At 37.8% G+C, this 24,216-nt stretch overlaps 1 protein-coding gene across 1 annotated transcript in view; it reads left to right on the top strand.

The window, feature by feature from the left end:
- The window catches only part of LOC132129312 (basement membrane-specific heparan sulfate proteoglycan core protein-like), a 98,684-nt gene extending 77,046 nt beyond the window's left edge, over nucleotides 1-21,638 (top strand). The window contains 33 exon segments of the mRNA XM_059540858.1: nucleotides 2,674-2,826; nucleotides 2,924-3,078; nucleotides 3,213-3,290; nucleotides 6,532-6,667; nucleotides 6,742-6,893; nucleotides 7,014-7,601; nucleotides 7,680-7,875; nucleotides 7,978-8,157; nucleotides 9,133-9,393; nucleotides 9,491-9,653; nucleotides 9,894-9,991; nucleotides 10,069-10,335; nucleotides 10,482-10,594; nucleotides 10,758-10,905; nucleotides 11,195-11,311; nucleotides 11,847-11,864; nucleotides 12,829-12,913; nucleotides 13,009-13,153; nucleotides 13,271-13,373; nucleotides 13,480-13,589; nucleotides 13,805-13,913; nucleotides 13,998-14,096; nucleotides 14,172-14,393; nucleotides 14,940-15,184; nucleotides 15,266-15,437; nucleotides 15,552-15,674; nucleotides 16,875-16,931; nucleotides 18,700-18,775; nucleotides 18,954-19,032; nucleotides 20,404-20,474; nucleotides 20,680-20,763; nucleotides 20,844-20,947; nucleotides 21,084-21,638. Coding sequence (XP_059396841.1) covers nucleotides 2,674-2,826; nucleotides 2,924-3,078; nucleotides 3,213-3,290; nucleotides 6,532-6,667; nucleotides 6,742-6,893; nucleotides 7,014-7,601; nucleotides 7,680-7,875; nucleotides 7,978-8,157; nucleotides 9,133-9,393; nucleotides 9,491-9,653; nucleotides 9,894-9,991; nucleotides 10,069-10,335; nucleotides 10,482-10,594; nucleotides 10,758-10,905; nucleotides 11,195-11,311; nucleotides 11,847-11,864; nucleotides 12,829-12,913; nucleotides 13,009-13,153; nucleotides 13,271-13,373; nucleotides 13,480-13,589; nucleotides 13,805-13,913; nucleotides 13,998-14,096; nucleotides 14,172-14,393; nucleotides 14,940-15,184; nucleotides 15,266-15,437; nucleotides 15,552-15,674; nucleotides 16,875-16,931; nucleotides 18,700-18,775; nucleotides 18,954-19,032; nucleotides 20,404-20,474; nucleotides 20,680-20,763; nucleotides 20,844-20,947; nucleotides 21,084-21,256 — 4,880 coding nt within the window. The 3' untranslated portion in view covers nucleotides 21,257-21,638.
- Nucleotides 21,639-24,216: the final 2,578 nt, after the last annotated feature.

Genomic DNA, 24,216 nt, shown 5'->3' with positions numbered 1-24,216 from the left:
GAGACCTTTGCCTAGCAGCGCAAGAGGGTGTCAACTTCCCAAGTGCCACAATAAACCGACTAGTCGTTTACAGGGATCAGACAAGTGGACTTCTGGTTTGTGGTGGCAGAGTCCAGACCTTCGGAGAAGACCACAAAGCTGTTCCTCTTCTACCATTCCAAGCTTGGTTATCCACCCTGTTAGCCAGAGAAGCACACAGCGAGGGACATGATGGAGTGGCGGGAACTCTATTGCGGATGAGAAGGAAAGCGTGGGTCATAAGAGGAAGAATTATTGCCCGAAAAGTTGTTGACAAGTGTATCTTCTGCAGGAAAGCAAAAGCAAGAACCTGCAAGCAGATAATGGGAAACTTACCTGAAGAGAGGTCCAGTCCTGCTGCACCATTCGAGTTCACGTCTGTTGACCTATTTGGACCTTACTATGTGAAGGATGATGTCAAGAAGAGAGTAACTATGAAAGTATGGGGTGTCGTATTTTGCTGTATGTCCAGCCGAGCCGTCCATGTCGAGTTAGCAAACACATTATCAACAGAGAGCTTTCTGCTTACCTACCAGAGGTTCACTGCTGTCCGAGGCCATCCCCGGAAAATCTGGTCTGATCCTGGTACAAACTTTGTCGGAGCAAAACCTGTCCTAAAAGAAATGTATACTTACCTGAATCAACAGGACAAAGAGTCGCTTGAAGAGTATGCTGCCAGAAATGAGACCACCTGGACGTGGAAAATCCTCCCGGCCGATTCACCTCACCGAAACGGGGCCGCCGAAGCTGCTGTCAGAGTCACTAAAAGAGCCCTCCAAAGTCTTACCAATGTGGAAGGCCTTACCTTCAGTGAATTCCTGACTGTGCTCCAGCTAGCTGCCAATCTTGCTAATGAGAGACCCATCGACGCCAGAGTTCAGAGCCGAGAAGAGCGCATCCAGTACATCACGCCAAACAACCTGTTGCTTGGTCGAGCCACACAAAGTGGAGACTTCAAAACTGTCGACTACACCATTTATCCATTCAAAAGACTCAAAGAAGTACAAACTATAGTCAACAATTTCTGGAAGTCCTGGAGCCAACTCGCTGGCCCGAACCTGTTCATTCGCAGTAAGTGGCATACTGCTGAAAGGAACGTTGCCGTTGGAGACATAGTTTGGCTCTGTGACCAAAATGCTCTGAGAGGGCAGTTCAGACTTGCAAGAGTCGTTGGTGTTAATCCTGATTCCAGAGGTGTTGTTCGAGATGTTTATGTGAGGGTCTCTCTAAGCTCCAGCATTTCGGTGAGAAATCCAAAATCGGGTGCCAGAGATCCCGAGTTGAGCACCATTCTGCATCGGGACGTCCGGCGCCTTGTGGTCCTCGTGCCAGTGGAAGATCAGGTCGGAGACCAGCCCACTTGAGAGTGCGATCTTTCCAGGCATGGCCACGTAAAGATCGAGTGGGAGGTGTCGCGCTAACCTGGTGGAGGTATGGCTGTCTTCCGTGTACATTTCTGTAGTTGTGGTTCAACATGTCATTTTCTTTCTCCTACATGCCGCCTTCCCTGTGCGTGCTCTGTATGCCGGCCCGCACGTGACTGTGCGCGCTCTGGTGCGGGCTCAACCAGGTGATTTTAATTGGGGAAATTAGAAGCTCGCGCCTGGTTCAGTATTTAAATACGCGCAGCAGTCATTTGATTGGGGTACAATGGGAAGAGAGGTTGGCAGAGGCACAAATTCATTCACTGTGAGGAACTGGGACTTTTTCTTTTCTTTGATTATGACGGGCTATCGGTAAGCTCATGTTGACTCTTGTTTCACAGATTTTAGTTTGAATCATTTGTCTGTTCATCTGTTTGGTATTTAATGTGGTAAATGTGTAAATGTTTGAAAGCAATTAATACTGCATGGTTTAAAAAGAGAAACTGTTAACTAAGACTAAATGTTTAGATTGGTATAGTGTTGCTTGTAAAAGACCAAGCTGTGTTGCCTGTAAAATGCATTTGACCTTTCCTGTTTTAGGAAAATACCTGATTATTTAAAATGTTTGTGTTTTCTTTTTCTTTTATTTATTTAAAGGTTTTTCACCTGTTACATCTGATCCTACTACATTGAAATCAACTGATCAAAATTAAATATTCTGAAATCCCAAGTCTGGTCCCTTTCAAGTGTGGGCACCTCACAGTTAAAATACACTTGACAGTTAAATGAAAAAGTTATATATATATATATATATATATAATATTTAGATTAAAGGCAATTGGATTAACTTTTTGACATGCTTAATTAGTACATCTTTAAAATGTAATTTCATAATTCCATATAAATATGGTTAGGTTGTTGTAAGTGTATTTGGTTTCAGTGAAATTGCAATTTATTCAATTTTGTATTTAATATTTATTAAAACATGACAGTTATAAAGATAAATAAAATACTTTACATGTGTTTTATTATGTTGGTCAACACTATGGATTAAGTGTACTTCTTTAAAGGAAAACAAAATATACTTGAAACCTGATGATGTAAACCTACTGATACTTGTTGCTGAAGAATGCTGTTGCTGGACCAACAAGGGTGTTGATCGAGGAACGTCCTACTTTGAAATCATGGAAAGCATTGATTGTTTATGAAGATATATTGAGTTTTCAATCTGGTCGTGTGGTTAGGTATTCCCACATAACATTGACTATTGCTTATAACATGTGTTCGCCAGGTGGTCCTGGAAAACGAATTGGGTCAAAAGCTGTCATTCGTAATGGGCTGCTGACCATCCCGTCGGTGGATCACGTGGATGAGGGCGAGTACATTTGCAAGGCTCTGAACACACATGGCGAGCACACAGCCCGAGGAGTTCTTCATGTTCAAAGTACATGACCGACATCAGAATGCTTGAAGATTTACAGTGTAACAAGCTCCCAAAACTGATAAGCGAGTTCTCCTTTACTTTTTAACTGATGTGTCAGGTACAGGTCAATCTCACGGTCTACCCCAAGTACAAGTGAGCCCTCCACGGATGGAAATTCACGAGGGTGAAACTTTACGGGTGTACTGCAGGGCCGTTGGCAGTCCAACCCCTGCCCTCACATGGAAGAAGAGAGGTGGTTCACTTCCACCACAGGTGAAAAAACCAATCTCTCCTTTTGTCATTCATCCTGTTACTAAATCAGGGTCGTGCCATTGGTCAAATTTGCCTTGTTTTGCCTCCTTTGAGTTTTTCTTTGTGTTTCATCCCATGTTTTGGTGTTTATTCAGGCAATTCCTTCTCACGGTTTCCATCAATTTAAAAGCAACAGTCTCGATGTGTTACAGAGACGTATTGAGGAGCTACAGGTCTGTCCATTTGTCTGTCTCGCGCGTCCCATCCCACCTGTCTCGCTTCACTTACCCTCACCAAATTCTATGTGAACTAAATGCATGATTCATTTAATCATTCACATGATATCCATTAGATTATTAGCCAAATAAGCATTGCAGATGGCTTATGTGAGTACAAACATTATTTAGTTTGCTCAGTTTGCACTGGGAAACAGGTGTGCTGGTTTATTAGTCTTCAAAGAGTTAGTTAAAGTTTTGTAAATTGTAAAGTGTCTACATTGTTCATCCAAAAAAAATTTATTTGAAAATGTACTCACCCTTGGGCCAAAAGAGAGTTCATTTCTTCATCAGAACAGATTTGGAGAAATTTAACATTACATCACGTCCTCACGAATGGATCCTCTGCAGTGAATGGGTGCCGTCAGAATGAGAGTCCAAACAGTTAATAAAAATGTTACAATAATGTACAATAATGCAAGTAATACACAAGTTGCCGGTTTGTAATAAATAAATACATCATTAAGACATTTTGACCTGAAACTGTTACTTCAGCCTAAAATATGAGTCCTCTATCCATAATATTGTTTTTTCCAGTGAAAAAGTCATCTTGTCTGTATTAGGAGAGAAATATGCAAAGAACAAGAACTGATTACAAGGAAAAAACATCCAAAATTTTTTTGAATATGTTGCAAAATATGTTTATGGATATTGATGTGAGAGGAAAGCAGTGGGTTGACTTTTGTAACAGTTTGAAATGTTATTATGGATTATGTATTTTGGTTAGAACTGATGGTTTAAAGTTAACACCTTAATGATGGATTTGTTTCTTACAAATGCACAGCTTTTCATTTCACAAGACATTAATAGATGTACTACTAGAGTCATTTGGATTACTTGTACATTATTGTGATATTTTTTAAGCTGTTTGGACTCTGATCCTTACGGCACCCATTCACTGCAGAGGAATAATTAGTGAGCAAGTGATGTAATGCCTACATTTCTCCAGTTTTGTTTTAATGAAGAATCAAACTCAGGGTGAATCAATTTTCAGTAAATGTTCATTTTTGGGTGGTGAACTATTCCTTTAAAGCAAAGGATGTACAAACCAAATACTGAAATTCATTTACATTTTACAATTGAACTTTGCACTCAAATTGTTATACTCGTATATATGTATTTAAATTAGAAAAATAGCTAAATATAAAGCCAAACAGAAGCAGTTTTCCAAGTGGACCCTACTGTACATGTTTTTGCACTGTTAGATTTGGGTTATTTGAGATATGATACATGGACGACCCATCCCATGCCGCTGGAGGGGTTTGGTGTATTTGCATACCTTGTGTCTTTGTGGACTGGTTTGTTCTGCCTGAGAGCATTGTTGCATTGTGTCAGCCTTTCCCAAGCTGTGCTCTGGTCCACCGTGCGCCCATGCAGAAATTCTGTGTGCTCTAGCAAACGGGCCACTTTTAAAATTTGTGAATGGTTTCAGACACTCATTCAATCAAGCCTGCTCCATCCCTGCTCTACTGCCGCCACGCTTCACTAGATCAGAGCTAAGCAGATAAAAAATATCACCCCCTCCCTTCAGAATACAGTCATGTTTTCTTTTGCAGAGAGTACACTACAGATGTTAATTACAGTTTTAGAGTTTCTTTAAGTGTATAACTATTTTGACATCATAATTGTGCTAATTGCATTCACAAATACCTCAATACCACGACTTAGGTGCCCTTGAGCAAGGCATCGAACCCCCAACTGCTCCCCGGGCGCCGCAGCATAAATGGCTGCCCACTGCTCCGGGTGTGTGCTCACAGTGTGTGTGTGTGTGTTCACTGCTCTGTGTGTGTGCATTTCGGATGGGTTAAATGCAGAGCACAAATTCTGAGTATGGGTCACCATACTTGGCTGAATGTCACTTCACTTCACAAATCATTCATCATCTATAAATCTTTGTTAAACTAAGAAAGTCTAAATATGTTTGCATTTGAAAGTTGATTTACAGGCCTGGATGTCTCTAGATGTAGGATTTTGATGTATATTGTGTAGCCACTAGCTGCTTTAACTGTCCACTGTCACTATATGTCTCGTTGTGTGAAATAATCACTGTCACCACCAATGCCATTAATCAACTACAGGTAATTGCAGGTTAATCATCTGCTAATATAGACCTGTAGCACCATAATTGTATCACCAATGATTAATAACAATCTGTTATAAGGGAAAACAAAATTACAGTGTCTTAACTTGTCCAGCAGTGTAGGCCTACCTGTATGTCATAAGCCACTGCAATAAAGCCCTTTGAAATTAAGCATTACAAAGAGTCCAACTGATGGAAGTTTGGTTCTTTGTGCAGGCTAAATTGACTAGGACAATAAAAGTGCAGAAAAATGGTAAAACCATTTGTATTACAAACCAGTGTGTTGATAATAACGATAATAGATTAAGATAATATGATAACAGTTTGCTTAATTGTGCATATGACCATTTACATTAAAAGGGGAAACCGTTTATGCTTAATTAACTACTAAAGTCATGAAAATATGACATATTTGTTTTGCGCTCTTCAGCTACAGTGCATTGCGAGAGCTAGAAAGTCAGATAATTGTTCTGAGTTCATGACCTATTTTGTTGCATCACTCCACATTTTTGCTTTCATTACATTACATTTACATTTATTCATTTAGCTGACGCTTTTATCCAAGGCGACTTACAATTGCTATATATGTCAGAGGTCGAACGCTTCTGGAGCAACAAGGGGTTAAGTGTCTTGTTCAGGGACACATTGGTGTTTCACAGTGGATTCGAACCCGGGTCTCTCAGACCAAAGGCATGTGTCTTATCCACTGCGCCAACACCACCCCCACCCCTTTCATTTTGTCAGCCTCATAACAAAAAATCACTTCATAAATGTCTAAAATGCTTAACATTAATTGCTTAATAAGTTTATTTGCAGGTATTACTTTATATTCATGCATTTAAACTGTTTTATTTAATGTAAGTCTTGTCAAGGCAAGGTAAGTAATGAGTATTAAATTGTCTTCGGCTGTTAATGCTGTTATGTTTATTCTGCTCCTACTGACCAAACTCACTTGATGTTCACAAACAATCGAGCAAATTTATTTATTAAGCACTTTTTTACAATTCACATTATTTGAAAGAAAATTGACAGAAAATTATTACAGCAATAATATCTTAGAGTCCATATAAAATAACTAAAAATGTACCTAAAAAACCCATATATCCATATCCTCCTCAGGCCAGCGTGGAGCGCACTGATCTCAGCACTCTGTTCGTACCCAATATCAGGTCATCTGATGCAGGAACATATCTCTGTGTTGGAACCAACACTGTTGGTTCTTCAGAGGCACATATAGATGTCTTTATCAAAAGAGGTGAGGCAAGTCCTGAAATTTTAGACTAGTATCTTTAGGGTATAATTGTAATATTGTTCTGTCACTGTGATCAGGAGAAATCATCCCCTCTGGAGTCACCATCCAGCCCTCTATTGCTTCAGTAATGGAGGGAGAGACTCTAGATCTCAATTGCATTGTCCCAGGAACCTCTGCAGCATCTGTCAGGTGGAGCAGGGCAGGCGGCTTGCTGTCATCCAATCATCAGGTTTTTATCTCAGTCTATTGTAAAGCATATTTGATTTACGTAAAGTTTGTATGACAGATTTCTGAGCAGAGTGTCAAATATATAAACCATATGTGTGCTTGCATGTGCATTTGACTCAAGGTTTTGGGAACTCAGTTGCGGATCCTGCAGGCCTCTGCAGATGACACTGGAGAATATATCTGTCAGGTCGAGGGTGGCCCATTCCCCCATCAGGCTTCTGTATCTGTGTCTGTGACGCCCCGTAAGTCTCCTAGATTGATGAGAAACAGGGAACTATTCATGTTATGCAGATCATTAACCAAACATGCTGTTATGTGGGCAGGGGCTGTTTCATAATGTTGTCTAATGTCAATCTTCACATTTAAGTAAACAGACAAATTTTCAAATCCCCTTAATCTCTGTGTCAAGAATTCATTTTCAGAAATAATCATTTCAATTAGTGCACTCCATTTTTCTGATGTTCAGATTCTTTTGTTGTCCCATTTTAGGAACCTATTCTTATATTGTTGTCTGATTTCATTTTTAGAATCTCCTAGGGCTGTAGTGACCCCTGCAGGACCGGTGCGAATCAGGATCGGCGATCCCATTAATCTCGAATGCCAGGCTGCTGGAGAGCCAAGACCCTCTGTCAGATGGCACAGACTAGACAACAACCGCAAGACGATGCTGAGCAGCCCCGTGTCGGCAGATTCCAGTGCTTTCATGCAGGTTATGGGCCGTTTGTAGTGAAGCCTTTGTTGATTTCCCTCTATATGTTAATTAGAGTGTGTTTCATTCTGTGTTCAGATCTTAGTTGCACGGCCTGAAGACAGTGGCACATATGTGTGCACTGCACAGAACAACCAAGGCACAACTGAAACTCGAGTGGAGGTGTTTGTTGAAGGAGGGCCTCAGGTGCCGACTGTTCCCCAAGTTAGCGTACTTGAGCCTATGATAGTTGTGGTAGAGGGATCAAGTGCAACACTTCATTGTGATGCCCATGGTAGGTGCAACCATAAGCAGCGGTTGAAAGTGACTGTTAAAAAATAATAGGTGAAAATGCAAGCAGACAATATGTCTTAAAGCTTTTGTATCTTATCTGAAGGATTCCCAAAGCCCACCATCACATGGTCTAAAGAACGGTCTTCTTTGCCTTGGAGACACAAAATTGTTGACAACAGCCTGATCTTAACTAATGTGGGCCGTCAGGACTCTGGTCAATATCTCTGCAGCGCCACTAACCACATGGGCACCAGTGTAGTCACCATCATGCTGGAAGTAGACAGTACGCTTAACTTATTCATACATGATCATTTTTAGTCCTTATTAATCTGACGCATGTTCATTTTACATGTCAATAATCATTTTCGTAAAAATATTTTTACTTTGTTTTCCAGGAAAAATGTCCACCAAACCAAATAATTGATCTTGAAGCAAAATTGTTTACAATATAATGATTTTTGAGAACATATTGTGAAGAAAATATATTTGTCTTGCTTTATAATCAAACATGACATCTAGATATTTATTACAAAATTATTATGCAGGTGTACATTGTGAAAAATAATTTTCATATTTAGAATTTTTTGTATATTTATTTTTATTTAAAGAACATTTCTTCAGTATTTTAGTTTTAGTTCTAAATATCCTTAAAACATTTTTCATGTTCAAAATGTCATAAGGTATTCATAATATTTCATAAGATAATAATACATTTTAGATCATTTATGTTGAATTCATTTATCTTTTAATTTATTTTCTACAAATTTTCATATCCGTTGCCAAAAAAATATTTTCTTATTCTGAATTTTTTTTCTTGTTTGCCAGGAAAGAAATCTGGTTATTTTAGCATTTCATCTAAAGATCAGTGTTTCATCAAAAAAATATAAACATCTATAATATATCTACAAATGTATCTATATTTAATAAGATATTAATATATTTGAGGTAATACATCTTTAGTTAATTTATATCTTTAATTTATTTTATAATTAAATTATACCATTGGTAAACTTTTCTTGTTTTTTGCATAAACCTCTCAAAATTTTGTTAGATTTAAGTTTAAAACATGATGGCAACAGAGTAAGAAAAATACACTAAATATCCTCAAAAAAATGTACTCTTAATTATATTTATTTTGTGTTAGTTCAAAAAAATAGATTTTTTTAAACATTTTTACATTTAAAGATTGTAACTTGTCTGAATTACTCGAGAAGTGTGAAACACATTCCTCTAAATGACATTTCTTTGGTTGGAGCAGCTCCACCCTATGCCACTTCCTTGCCCGATGACGTGTCTGTACGAGTGGGTGAAGTAATCCGACTGCAGTGCCTGGCCCATGGCACCACGCCCCTGCGATATGAGTGGACCAAGGTCAATGGCAGCTTGCCTCCTACTTCTCAGCAGCAACAAGGAGACCTCCAGATCAATCTGGCCAAAGAGAGCGATGCTGGGACATATAAGTGTGTGGCCAGCAATAAGGTTGGCAAGAGTGAAGCGCTGGCCAAAGTCTCTGTCAGATGTGAGTACTGACAGTTCAGTGAGTCAAACTCTCAAAGTGATCATCAGATGAATTGTAACTAACATTCAGCTTGACCTTTGACCTCTGTGTCCTGCAGCACCCCTGTCAGTGAAAGTGTCCCCACAGGTGGAGGTGAAGGCTGTGAGCAGCGCTGTGGAGTTTACCTGTGCTGCTAAAGGAGGGTCTCACATTGAGATTGAGTGGCTGAAGGAGGGAGGATTTCTTCCACCAAATCATCACATTAAAGACGGAGTGCTCAGGTGAGTCTCATTATCTCATATCTACACTGACTATCACACATTAAATGTATTAATAAACTTATGTATGCTATCATTCAAAAGATTTTTTTGAAAGAAGTTTCTTATGCTCACAAAGACTGCATTTATTCAATTAAAAAGATATATATTTTACTACAATTATTTATTTATAAATTGTATTTCAGTTAAACTTTGAGTTATGCTGTGTGTCCTTACTTTATATCTTTGTTATTATTTGTGCAGGATCGAGAACCTTGAGCAAAGCAATGAGGGAATCTATACCTGCAGAGCTACAAGTGTGTTTGGAGAGGCTCAGGACAGTGGCAAACTCACCATTCAAGGTCCCTTATGATATCCAGATTCCAAATCTTGTGTTACTAAACTTTAAAACTAATGACTGTGCTCTTTGGCTTTGCAGCTCTACCCAAAGTGATGATCAACGTGCGCACATCAGTACAGACGGTGATGGTGGGCAGCTCAGTGGAGTTTGAGTGTCATGCGATCGGTGATCCTGAGCCCACGGTGCGCTGGAGTAAAGTGGGAGGCTCTCTTCCCGACCATGTGGAAATAAGGGGGAACATCCTGAGGATAGTTCGTGTGGTTGAGTCAGATTCAGGACAGTACCGCTGCACCGCCACTAATAATGTTGGCTCGGAGTATAGCCAGGTGCTTCTTAATGTCCAGTGTGAGTACATAGTTAAATCTTTTCCCATTGCTTTGTATTTGTATTATGTGACACTTTAAAAAAACACCAAGCTCAATGTCTTCTAAAAAATGGAGTCTCATAAATATAACTGGCATCTAATTTCCTATAAATAATGTACTTTGTAGCCTTGCCTCAGATTTCTGATCAGCCTGAGTCAGTGGAAGTAGCAGTTGGCTCTGATGCTGTCTTGTCTTGTATTGCGTCTGGATACCCAGTCCCAACCATCACATGGTCAAAGGTAACCTTAATGTTTCATGGCTAAATGTGCCCTAATTCAGGACGCAACATTCTGTGATACTATTTGTTCACAGAGCAGCATGTTACAGTTTTCAGTCCTGTTTAGCGTACTAAATATTCACTTCAGAAAATCAATGTTAAGCTTGTTTGTGCTCTTCTTTCAGGTGGAGAATGAGTTACCCCCTAAGTGCAGACACGATGGACATGTCCTGACAGTCCCTAGTGTCACACACTCAGATGCAGGAAAGTATGTGTGTACAGCTGCTAATAAGCAAGGCAAAGTTGAGGCCTTCACTAAACTCTTGGTTCATGGTATGTATTCAAGTCAAGTTACATATTTTCCATTGTAGGTCTTCAGTGCACTGATTTCATCTGGATTGTTTGACAAGTATAGTTCTGCTTAAAAATCTACACAGGATCTAGTTAAATGTCAACATATATTTTTATTTAAAGTGACTTACGAAATGCTGCTTTTTAGATGTCTTACAGCTTGGAGATTTGGAAACATCCTTTTTTTCATGAGCTGTTTATTCTTCTGAAGTGTTTCTGAGATGTTGTACTTGTCTCTCTAACATTCATTCATGTCCACGTGGTCTTTTAGAGAGAGTGATGCCCTATTTTACCCAGGAACCACTCTCGTACCTCACACTCTCCACTATCAAAAACCCCTACAAAGCATTCAGCATCAGTATTACCTTCAAGCCAGACAATGCTGATGGTAAGGACCCTCAAAACTTCCAGATACTTCACTGCACCAAAGCAGTTCTGAATATGCAGTTTTGACTTTGTTTATAAGTTTATGTATTTGTGTAGTTATGTATCATTTTGAAGTGGACAGTTCACCCAAAAATGAAAATTGTTGTTAGTCTAATTTTATTTGAAACCTGTAGGACTTTCTTTCTTCTGTGCGACTGAAAATTCTATATTTTGAAGAATCTGTTTGCAGGTCTTTTCTATATTGATTGTTGCACATTGAATGGAAATCACCTGTTTGCAGATTCTTCAAAATGTCTAATTGTTTGTTCCTCAGAGGAAAGAAAACCATACGGGTGTGAAACATCATCAGTTGCAGTTAATGATGGCATTTTTATTTTAAGCTAAACTGTCCCTTTAGAATAAATTGACAGTATTACGTGTACTATGTGAAGAGTACACTTTGTCTAAAACAATTTCTTTTATATGTTCATTTCCTGTATGTAAACTCAATTATTCTTTTTGTTTTTTGCACTCCTTCACATATCTTTGGTATGAAGGGCTCATTTTGTATGCCGGTGAGTCTGCTTGCTTGCCTGAGAGTGATGTTTTAATGGCATGGAGCAGTGCAGCTCAGCATCTCTCATTGGCCCCTTAGAAGGGCCCTTATGAAAATATGCAGACATGACAATAGATTATAATGTTCATCAAGGCAACTGAGTTGGCTGAAGCATGATACAGGAATGTTATCATGGACCAACTGAAGCTTTTACATCCCGCAGTGACAGTTTTACACTGTTTATTATTATTATTATTATTTATAAATAATAATAAAAAACAATAATTTCAAAGAGAAGCTTTAAGAGTTCGCTGCAGTTTTCTGTCAAAATAAAAGTTTAATGGCTAACCGTTACAGCCATAAATATTAGTATTGCACTTTTACAGTTAAATGTATAATAAATACTACATTTTTATAATAGTAATATTTTATTTTTTTATATTTAGTAGTGGTAGTAATTATTACAAGAATAATAATTATTGTTGTTGTTTATAGCCATGTTATAGCATCACATAATTTTGACTAAATTGTGCAGCCGTACAAACAAGCACAGCAAACCAGGATTTCTATTTCAAATTGAAATCACGGTTTTATCAGAAAAATTACATTGAACATTTTCCCCCAAAATGTACAGCCCTACCAATATATTTAAAATTTCTAATATCTGTCCATAACCCATATATTGTGCATCCATACATACAAGGTTCGACAAGCTTGGTTAAATTGACTAATCCAGAGGGCATGTTCTATACCAGTGGTTCTCAAAAAGTTTTGCTTCAAGATCTTATATTGGACATCAAGCAGTGATCCAACAAGTAGCAGTCATGGCATGTGCCCATGCATGTGGCTTGTGAAATTCTGAACATGGCAGCAGATTTTGCCTCTGCATGCTGCTTTACCTTCAGCTTAAAAAGAGAGAAAATGGCTTTTTGCACTGGCGAGCTGATTGTTGGCATTGGATTTACTTTTCCCTTCATGTCCAGGTATGATTCTTTATAATGGACAAATGAAGACCACTGGTGCTGATTTCATGTCTTTTGGGTTGGTGGGTGGCCGTCCTGAATTCAGGTACATTAAACGTCAATAACAAAGCAGTCTGAAACTGGATTTAACTTTGGGTTTTTAATGTCATGTTCTAAACGTGCATATTTTTTCTTCCACAGGTTTGATGTGGGCTCTGGTATGGCAAATATACGTTACCCTATTTCCATTAAACTGGGGGAGTTCCACACTGTGAATCTCTATAGGAATCAGACTCGAGGCTCTCTTGTTGTGGATGGAGAAGCTCCTATAAATGGAACCTCACAGGTGCATATTCCTCTCTCCATAAAATGCTGATTTCTTATGCTTATTAATAAACTCTGTGAATTGCTAGTATTGTGGCTGTTAAACAAATGTAGTATAACATGATTTGTGTTGGAGCAGGGAAAATTCAAGGGCCTTGACCTGAATGAGGAGCTTTTTGTGGGCGGTTATCCAAACTACAGCATGCTTGCTAAAACTGCAGGCCTCAAGACAGGGTTTGTTGGTGAGAAAACCTTGTTATTCTGTTCCATGGGAATTTTGTTTGAAAGAATCAGTTGTAGCATTATTATCAAATGTCTTCTTTGACTGTGTTTTGGTCGTTCTTCAAGGCTGTATCAAGCAGCTGATTATCCAAGGTGATGAGGTCATTTTCAAGGACCTTAATAAAAGTTCCACCGGAGTTTCAAATTGTCCCACTTGCGAGGACTTCCCATGTAAGGTAATCCCCTAAAAACCAAATAACTTTCAATTAGTATGCAGTGACCCCAAAAAGTATTTGGACCCTTTTGTAAGTCATAATATGTGAATTTAATTCCTGAAAGAAGTGGACAAATAGACTTTGTCTGAAATACTTTTTGTCTCTAAACAGTATATGTATTTTGTGTGGTTGGCCTGTGAAAACCAACCAGCTCAAAAGTCCTGTGTGTGTTTCAGAATAGTGGAATATGTGAGAACTCTACAGCCAGTCTCTACAAATGCAGTTGCCAGATAGGATACACCGGAAGCAACTGTGAGCATCAGTCTGCCTCGCACTGTCACACAGGTCAGCATTTGTAAAATCACTATTAGGATTTGTAAACAACAAGACTTCTTTGTTCGTAATTCATTTTGCCCATAACTGCAACAGATGCCTGTGGACTAGATGCCACCTGTATTAACCAACCCAGGGGTTCGGGCTACATCTGCCGCTGTCACTTGGGCAAATCTGGAAACAAGTGCATGGATGGTAAACTTCAGTATATTTTCTAAGCACTTTTAGGTAGAATTTTGCTCTTACTATTACTCTTTGTGACAATCCCAGGTACCCTGGTAAGAACGCCATTGTTTGATGGAGACAAGTCTTATATTGCATATCCTCCTCTTACTAATATTCACGACGACCTCCGGATTGAGATGGAGTTCAAGCCCATGGATTCAGATGGGCTGATGTTCTTCGGCAGTGGCAAAAGTATGAAAGTTGAGGACTTTGTGACGTTATCCATGGTGGACGGACACATTGAGTTCCGATATGAACTTGGAACAGGTGAGAGTTCTGATGAGTTTTTGTTAATATCTATCTATCTATCTATCTATCTATCTATCTATCTATCTATCTATCTATCTATCTATCTATCTATCTATCTATCTATCTATCTATCTGTCTGTCTGTCTGTCTGTCTGTCTGTCTGTCTGTCTGTCTGTCTGTCTGTCTGTCTGTCTATCTATCTATATACTGTGTGTGTGTGTGTGTGTGTGTGTGTGTGTGTATATATATATATATATATATATATATATATATATATATATATATGTAATTACTTAAAATGTGGGACTGGCCATAGGTTAATTTTAAGTTAGATAATTGTATAAAAAAAAAAATGTTGTGACCCCTTTAAAATAGTTATGGAAATGTCCAACCTTAAAAGGTCCTGACCTTTCAAAAAAAATAAAAATAATTTGACACCGAAGTGAAAAGTACCTCCTCACCTGAGTGCAATGTAACCTTTCAAATAGGAAAACCCAGAAGCTTAAAATAGTGCCCTGATTTCTACCTGTCAGAGCTAAATATGATACTTTTCCGTGCTCTCAGGTCAAGCAGTTCTGCGCAGTCAGGAGCCCGTGTCTCTGGGTCAGTGGCATCGCGTGGTGGCCGAGCGGCTCAAAAAGGACGGTTCCTTGAAGGTGGACCATGCACGAGAGATCACAAGGTCCTCTCCAGGCAATGCCCAGGGCCTTAATATCCATACACCCATGTATCTGGGAGGAGTGCCCAGCATGGACATCCTGCCAAAACCCGCAAATGTTAGCATGCTCTTTGATGGATGCATAGGAGAGGTGAGAATCGCCTTCACACTACACCCCACACTCATGTTTCAATATTAAATTGCTTGGTGCTGGCTTTGTTTTTCTTTACAGGTCTTCATCAATGGAAAGAAGTTGGATCTATCATACAGCTTCATAGAGAGCAGAGCCATCAGCCAGTGTAAAGATGGCAACCCATGTGACCGCAGGCCTTGTCTGCACGGAGGCACCTGTATTGCCAGTGCAGAGTACGAGTACCAGTGCCTCTGCGTTGAAGGATACTACGGTAAGCCGCTTAACCAACTGACAAGTAGACATCTTGAAATACTAGTATTGATGTACTGATCCTAAGCATTTTTTTTTAACTAGTTTTCTCATTTTCTTGCTTGTTGTTCTTCAGGTGACCGTTGTGAAATAGTGAAGGAGAGCTGTCGAGAATCCTCTCAGTGCCAGTACGGTGGCAGTTGTGTGAATAACCACTGTGTGTGTCCCGCTGGCTACACAGGTCGGCACTGTGAGAAAGGTTAGTTCACAACTGCTAGATGTGTAACACATTTTGTATATGATTTTTGCCCTCTGATTTGGGACTGCATTGTTGTACATATATATTGTACATCTTTTGCTATGTGTTTCTTTTATATTGTACATCACTGTCAGTTCTTTCCATCCAAAGTCCACTTTACCATTAAGGAAATATTAAAAGGCAAGAATGATGCTAGTTATAATATTTAGTATTGTGCCTTTAGTCTTGGGCACAATAAAAGCTAATGCATTTTTTCACTGTTATTGCCCATGATTAAATACATTCATCAAACAGATACAGTTAACTTATGATCTAGATAGCTATACGAGTATAAATATGATGATGTTTAAATGTTAGTTTGGAGAATTTTCAAAAATTATTCTAATTTAAGACCATTTTAAGTGAGCCCAGTCTCTAGTGTTCTATTCTAGTGTTATTTTTGTATAATTTATTTGCTATTACAGAATTTCTGAATATTTTCATTTAGTTTTTTTCCATTTATTATTAATATAATAAAAATAATTATTATTCTATTTAGTAATGTTATGTGTTTTTGTCATTTTATTAGTTTAACAAATATATTAAGCTTTATTTCTATTTTAGTTTGTGGTTTTAGTGTTTTTACTTTAACCTCAACTTACTTCATTTGACTTACAGTAGATGCCAGGGCAACAATTGTAATTTCCATTAAAGTTTTTTTTAAGTTTAAGTTTAATTTTCATTTTTGATTTCATTTATATTCTAATATTTTTTCAATCAGCAAAAAATATTTGTAATAGTCCTATACATCTATTTTACATTACATGATTAAATAATGTCATTTAATATGTACTGTACGGTGATAAACATACATAATTAAAGCCAATATGTGAGCAATGTAACTTTTAATTGCTTTATTGTTCTTACCGATAATGTATTGGTCTCTTTAGAAACCGTTTGCTTCATTTGTCAGTTTAGAAATTCATTCTCTATGGGAGTAAAGGTATTTCTCTATGGTTTTATAGCATTAAACAGAACCACATCTGTAAGTGATTCATCATAAAGCACTATAGGGAAATAATTAAAGGTTCTCCATAACGAAGCGCGGCGACATCAGTCAGGCTGCCTAACGTCATCCAGCAGTAGTGTGTTGGCCGCTGAAAGAGGCCATGTGTGTATGAATCTGACCCCTGCACTCTCATGGCTATCCCACACACACAGGGCAGGAGACCAGCTTCACCGAGGCACCGTGGAATTTGGAGGGTAGTTGGAGAAATGGTACAGTATGAAATGGAACAGTATGAATACAGTCTGCCTGATACGCTCGTCACTAACCAGGGGAGAGCGTCCTCCTCAGGGCCCATCAGCCCATCTAACACCACAAATAAAACAACGACAACAAATGGCCTCAGTGGGGGACAAAAAGCCAGAAAATGAAGCATTTTATGGGGTCTGTTTACAGAGCTCTTTTTACCAACATCAGAGGCAATACCAAGCATATTTTTGATCATTTTGATAAATGAATAAAAAATACATTTCTTCATCGGTGTTGTTGAATAAATCCTTATTATATAAATTATTAAAATAATTTATTTTTAAAGTTTTGAGTATAAATCTAAATAAAGTGAGGTTTATTCTTTAAACAGTTTGTCAGTAGGGTATATATTTGCTTATCTAGATCTTATCATATGCAGTTATGCAAATTAGCTGTTTTAAGGATGTTATAATATTTGATTAAAAATCTATAAAATATTAAGACAATTCTTTTTGTAGTATTTATAAAGTTAGAGATCAAAAAAATGAAAAAAAAAAAATTGTTTAAAAAAAATTCTGTTCTTTTGAAAATCCTCTTCATCAAAAAATCTACAGTTTCTACAGAAATATTAAACAGCACAGCTGTTTTCGACAGTGAAAATTATAAGAAACGTTTCTTGAACACCAAAGAATTAGAATAATTTCTGAAGGATCATGTGACACTGAAGACCGAAGGAATGACTGCTAAAAATTCAGCTTTGAAAAATGTATTAAAAAAAGAAATCATTATTTCAACTTTTAATATTTAAACCCACTGTTGTTGTTTTTTTTTAAATACAGAATCTTTAGTGAAAAGAAATCTTCAAAAAATCTTACCAACCCCTAACATTTGCCCAATAGTGTATGTGTAATGATTTAATGATGTGATCTACAGTAATAGGTGTTTGATGTCCCTGAAAGCTTTCATAAACAAAATCAAAACAATGTAAAACAGTTTATTGAGACTGAGGTTTTGTAAACAGATCCCTGCTCTCTGCACTCAGTTGGTTACGTCACTGTGTCCACTGTGAGGTTTTAAATGTAACATTGAGGGGGAATTCTATGTCTTCACTGTAAAATGCTGAAAGTTTATGCTAGTTTTTGGTACAGTTGTTGTGGGTAATATTAAAATTGTGTCCTAAGGCGAACATACATAGAATTCCCCTTTAGCTTCTCCTGAGGCGTCTTGTCCGGTCAACCTCTCGTTGCAGTTCGTCATCTCTTTCTCATTAAATCCTTGTTTCTCTTTGTTACGAAACCAACAACCAACCTATTTTCCACACTTTAAGCTACGGCGACGTCTGTCAACATGATGTCCTCACACTGTGAACAAACATGTTTTTAGACACTAACCTCTGAATGTCCGTCATTTACACCCTTGAGCTGACCAGACAGGTGAGTTTAAGGTCAGAAACACTGAGCATGAAGCACTTCTTGGTAAGCACTCATTTGCCTGAGGGTTCTCCGGTTATTACATGGTTCAAGAGAATGCTTTGTGAGGAATGCATATTGTTGTTTTGTAAGTGGCTCTTGATGATTGTATGTTCCCAATGAAGCCTGCTATTTGGAATCTAGCATTTATAACATAAATAGTAATTCATCAGATCAGATGTGATTCAATGTAGACGGTCTCAGTTCTGTTCACTGACTGCTCATTCTGTTATTTGGTGGAGCTCCACAGGGTGGTAGTATAACCCAGAGTTGGCACCTGGGGTTTATTTATGTATTTATTTATTTGGTTTCTTTGTTCCAGACTCTCCTATTGAATATTCTGCATATTTCCATGATAATGGATATCTGGCTCTTCCAAAGCCTATGTTCCCCCGAAGGTGAGGGCCCTTAATATGTGAAACTGCTGATGAACTGTGTTCGGTGACTTAATTATCCAATTAAATGAGTGCGGTCAAATTCTGCAGTTTTTAACCACAGAAAATAATTTTCCTTTGTAAAAACAAACTATATATATATATATATATAGAGCAATATTGATGGTTTGTTTTGTTTTAGTGCTCCTGACTTTCCAGAGACCATTGAGTTAGAGATCAACACTGCCTCTAAAGACGGCCTCATCCTGTGGCAGGGAGTGGTATGTTTGTACACATGAGCCCTCTACTGGATCTCAGGGGCACATACATATATTTATTTTTATTTATTTATAAAAATACAACTTTTTTAATTTAAAAAATTACAATTTTAGGTAGTTGTTTTGTCAAAAAGTCCAGTTAATTTTGGACCCTGCATACACTCACATTCGGATACATTATACACATTGTCATTTACATTTAAATTCAGCCTCATTTCACTAAACTGAGTAAAAGGAATTTTCTTGGAGCTTTTTTGGAATATGCTTTTGTCCTTCACTTCTAAATAATTTTTAATGGCTGCATTGCATGTCTGCCTGGCTAACTCACCTTCATCCTCCTCAGGAGCCTGCAGCTCTAAGCCTCCGTAAGAAGCATGCTAGTATAAAGGTATTCACTCTTCACAAGCAGTCAGACATACGACTATGTCTGCATTAGCATGAACGTTTCTCCTTAGAATAAATGCAAAATGTCTTTGAACTTTACAGCACTTGCACAGATACATTTAAACATATTAGAAAAGCATTTGATAAATAACTAGTTTATTCAGTGGCTGTAAGTGAACAGGCTCAGGAATTTTCAATGGGTAAAAAAAAATACATTTTCACCTCATTTATTGTTTGCATGTGTTAGTGTCATTTCAAAGTTGCTCTTTATTTATGACAGTCATTCCCAACCCTGTTCCTGAAGCAAATTCTGTTGTTCCATTCAAAATGTACAGTGTGGGGGCTCCAGGAACAGGGTTGAGAACCACTGATTTATGACATAATTAGCCTTTTGTTTGCATATTTATCACCGGCTTTCCACCAGTTCAATCAACGCACCTGTGTTACTGCAAGTTAATCATGTTTGCATTTTTCACAAATCTGAAAGTGTGCTTTTTTTTGTGGAAATTATTGACTGTTAACCTCAAACCAAACATAGGACACAGATATGTTTATCAAAAACATATTTGTTAGTTAATAACTTTAATAAGAAATTTAGTAGATTGTCATACATCTGATGTGTTTAAAACCAACTTGTATGGTACATGTCTCACATATCTTAGTCTTCACAACAAATATGGAATTTGTGCTTGTGTAAATTAAAAGTGCCATTAAATTGAATCATTAATCCAGCCTACTCTATACACCATGTTATGGAAATGAAGAATTTTTTTTCTTTTGACTGTTTGTTTTACACTGTGCCGTTTGATAAAGTAGTAACTAATATTAAACATAAGAGAAACATTATTCCTAGAGACAACATCATCAATATACACTGCTGTATAAATGTTTGGCTCCAGAAGCCTGTGGCTTTAGCTTGTGGTCTACATCCATATTCCCTCCCAATGACTAAGAGGCTGACTTTAATATTTCACTGAAAATACTTTCCAGGAACTGGGAAGTCAAGGAAAAGGGCAGGACTTCATAAGTATTGGTTTACAAAATGGACATATTGTGTTTAGGTGAGTAATTGAGCACATTCTAATATTAACAATTCACATATATGGCTAAAATGTCTAATCTGATATAATGACAGTGTAATAACCTAATGTTTAAAATATTCAAAAGATCTCATGACTTTTGTTACTAGGGTTCTCTGCTGCAGCCACTATGTTTCAATTTCTTTCTGGTCTAGATCAGTCATAATGTGCTCTGTTCCTCTGTTAGTTACAAGCTGGGCAGTGGAGAGGCTCAGATTCATTCCAGTAAGCCTGTCAATGATGGACGGTGGCACATGATCACTGCAGTCCGGTAATGCTCCTTACCTCTCCAAACCGTCATAGAATGAATAATAAAAAAATAATAGTGAGTTCTTTCTGTGTGTTGATCAGAACGGGTAAGCAGGGCTACCTTCAGATCGATGGAGGATCTGTCCAACATGGGCAATCTCAAGGCAAAAGCATCATGGTGAACACCAAGGGCAATATATACCTGGGTAAGTATAATATTACACTGGTATTTGTTCCTTATACTGATCAGATTGTTGTGTCTCGAAGAAATGACTTTTTCCTTGTAAAAGAAAATCATAATCACATGAATCTGAAGTAAGATTGTTTTTATCTGAACTGTAGGTGGAGCTCCAGACATGAAAGCATTGACCGGTGGCAAGTACTCATCAGGTATCACAGGCTGTGTGAAAAACCTCTCACTGATGAACGCTCGTGCGGGAGAAAATCCAGCGCGACCTATCGACCTGCAGGTCCACGCAGAGGAGGGCATCAATGTGGAGCGCTGCTTAACATAGACGCAGTACTACAACACTAGCAGAAAAAAGACCCCTCAGCCACATTCACACTGAGGAACATGCATTTCTCAGACGCTTACAGGACAAACTACAGTCACACTTACACAGAGACATACACTAATATGTGTTTCTTGGTGCTTCACCGCAACCAGAAAAACACACAAGAAAGGATTCTTTGCTCTGAGCTGCATTAAACCAAAAAGAAAAAGAGAAAGACAAATTAATGATATTAACAAGTCTTCAGTATTTCAGTGTTTTATGCTCAATCAAGGACCTACAGTATTAACACAGAAGCTCTGTTTACGTATTCTGAACAGTAGCTTTTTTACCCATGAGAAAAAGATGACAAAAATGTTTTAAAAAATAAACACGATGAGCCTTCTATGGTGGGTCAGATCCTATGGAATCGGAGATTTTTACAGCACTGAATTTTTATTTATAAGCATATTAATCTATAAATATTATATATGTGGGGGAAATACAAGCTAACAATACAATAACCTGCTTGTTTGTGTTCCTAGCAGTGATTCTAGGCTCTAACAATGCATGTCTGAGGTTTAGTGCCCAAGCTGTGTTTATACTTGAAGACTCTGCTGCCTTCTTTTACTCTGTTTGAGGGCTGGTGGGGGCGAGCATGCTACGGAAAGGGTCTCTGTGTGGTCACAGCACAGAAGACATCCAGACACATCTCAGGTGAAGATTGTTGCTAGAAAATACAAGTTGGGAGAGCATATATACAGTGGTGACTGCATACATTAGAAATGACATACCTTCCATGCTTGGAAACATTGTTGTGTCTGCTAAATGTGTCTGGTAATATAAAAAAACATATGGTGCTAAATTCAGACATGATAAAGGCAACAAAACAAGCACATATTCATAGTTTCAGTTTCTTATAATATTTACCTCTCCGAATGCTTCTTATTTGTTGTAAGTAATAAAAGCTGTAGCTTTACAGTAAAATGAAACACTGTTTACTAATTAGAATCAGAATCAGAATCAGAAAGAGCTTTATTGCCAAGTATGCTTGCGCATACAAGGAATTTGTTTTAGTGACATAAGCTTCCAGTAAACAGAGACAACAACACACAGACAAAAAAAAAAAAAAAAAAAAAAAAATTTACAGGAGATTTACAAATTGGCAAATAAATAAGTCTATAAACAATTGTGCTATAAATGATAATGGAATAGGATTGAGTGAGATGCAGGAATGTTCTAGGATGGAGGGGTAACAAATAAATATAAGGATATTGCACATTTTTGCATAAGTTTAAGTGGGAAACATTTAACTGTTCATGAGGTAGATTGCCTGGGGGAAGAAACTATTCTTGTGCCTTGCTGTTCTTGTATTTGCGGCTCTGAGGCGCCGGCCAGATGGCAAAAGTTCAAAGATGGGGTGACTTGGATGTGAGGGATCCAGAGTGATTTTCTGAGTCCTTTTCCTCACTCTGGATGTGTACAGTTCTTGGAGGGTGGGCAGGGGAGCACCAATAATCCTTTCAGCAGTCCGAACAGTTCTCTGTAGTCTTCTGATATCTGATTTTGTAGCTGAACCAAACCAGACAGTAATTGAAGTACACAGGACTGACTCAATGACGGCTGAGTAGAACTGTTTCAGCAGCTCCTGTGGCAGGTTAAACTTCCTCAGCTGGCGAAGGAAGTACAACCTTTGTTGGGCTTTTTTCACAATGGAGCCAATGTGATTTGTGTTGTGGAGCCAATTGTGGATTTGAATTACAATCCCTCAAGCCAAAGTACTGAGAAATTAATTTTAGATTTGAAAGTAAATGTGTTGTCTCTAAATTGTGAAATATTTTGTTTATATTTTTTTATAAAACAATTAAAATTATTACAATTCTCATAGTAGATGACAAATTTTACATAAAACACTGCAGCAGTTTTAAATGTTTAGAAAGTCTTTATTTTTTTCAGTCTTATCCGTTTTTCACAGTTTTGCTGTTAACAACCACACTAACATATTATTTTATGATAGATTTGTTTAAATGGTTAAGCGAGGTGTCTTTTTTCATTACGTTCATAGTAGTCTTACACAGTGTACATTGAAAAAAAGAGGAAATGGACGTTAGCTTCAAGAACCTCCAGAGGGTTAATGGAGAACTCAGTATCAATCTCAGTCAGAATGTACAGGAAGTTTTTTTTTCTGGCTGCTCTCATTGCATAGAAAAATGAATGTGAGTACAGAGGAGATGGAATATAAGGTCTACAGAGAAAATACTGCCTAGTAAAACCCCTCTTTTATCAGTGCTGTGACTTGGAGCTCTAATGAACATGCTCGCCCACATGGGCCAGACAGGGGTCAAAGGTCACTTTGGCCTTCTTGTATATTTTTCACCATTTTATGACTAAGGCTTGTCTGTTAATTTCCTTTTAAAAAAGGAGCATTACTGCTTAAATAAAGTTGCTTTACTTTTATTATTATTATTTGGTTCTGTCTTTTGTCATCGCTGATTTCCAAGCCTGAAATGGCTTTAAAACATGGTCACACAAGCTGGTGGTTTTTCTTTTGCTAATTTGTAATGTGTAGTACACATACTGCACCATTCAATATGTGTGTTTATGTTTACATTTTGATACTGAGGTCAAAGATTACAGAGGAATCTAGTTCTGTTCTGATAGCTTACAATAATCTCAATGACTCAATCATTATACATGACGTGTGTTCCGTTTTTGGCAGGCTACTACCAAAAGCCTCTTAAAGGGGTCATATCACTTTGCTAAAAGAACATTATTTTGTGTATTTGGTGTAATGCAATGTGTCTTTATGGTTTAAGGTTTAAAAAAACACCTTATTTTCCACATAATGTACATTATCGTTGCTCCTCTATGCCTCGCCTTTCTGAAACGGGCATTTTATACAAAGCTCATTGTTCAGTGTGGTGTATGCTGATTAGCCAGCTATCCAGTGCATTGTGATTGGCCGAATTCCTCAAGCGTGTGAA

Source organism: Carassius carassius, chromosome 46 (assembly GCF_963082965.1).
Source record: "Carassius carassius chromosome 46, fCarCar2.1, whole genome shotgun sequence".
NCBI classification, from domain to species: Eukaryota; Metazoa; Chordata; class Actinopteri; order Cypriniformes; family Cyprinidae; genus Carassius; species Carassius carassius.
The sequence above is the reverse complement of the archived record's forward strand: the minus strand, read 5'-3'. Positions and strand labels throughout refer to the sequence as shown.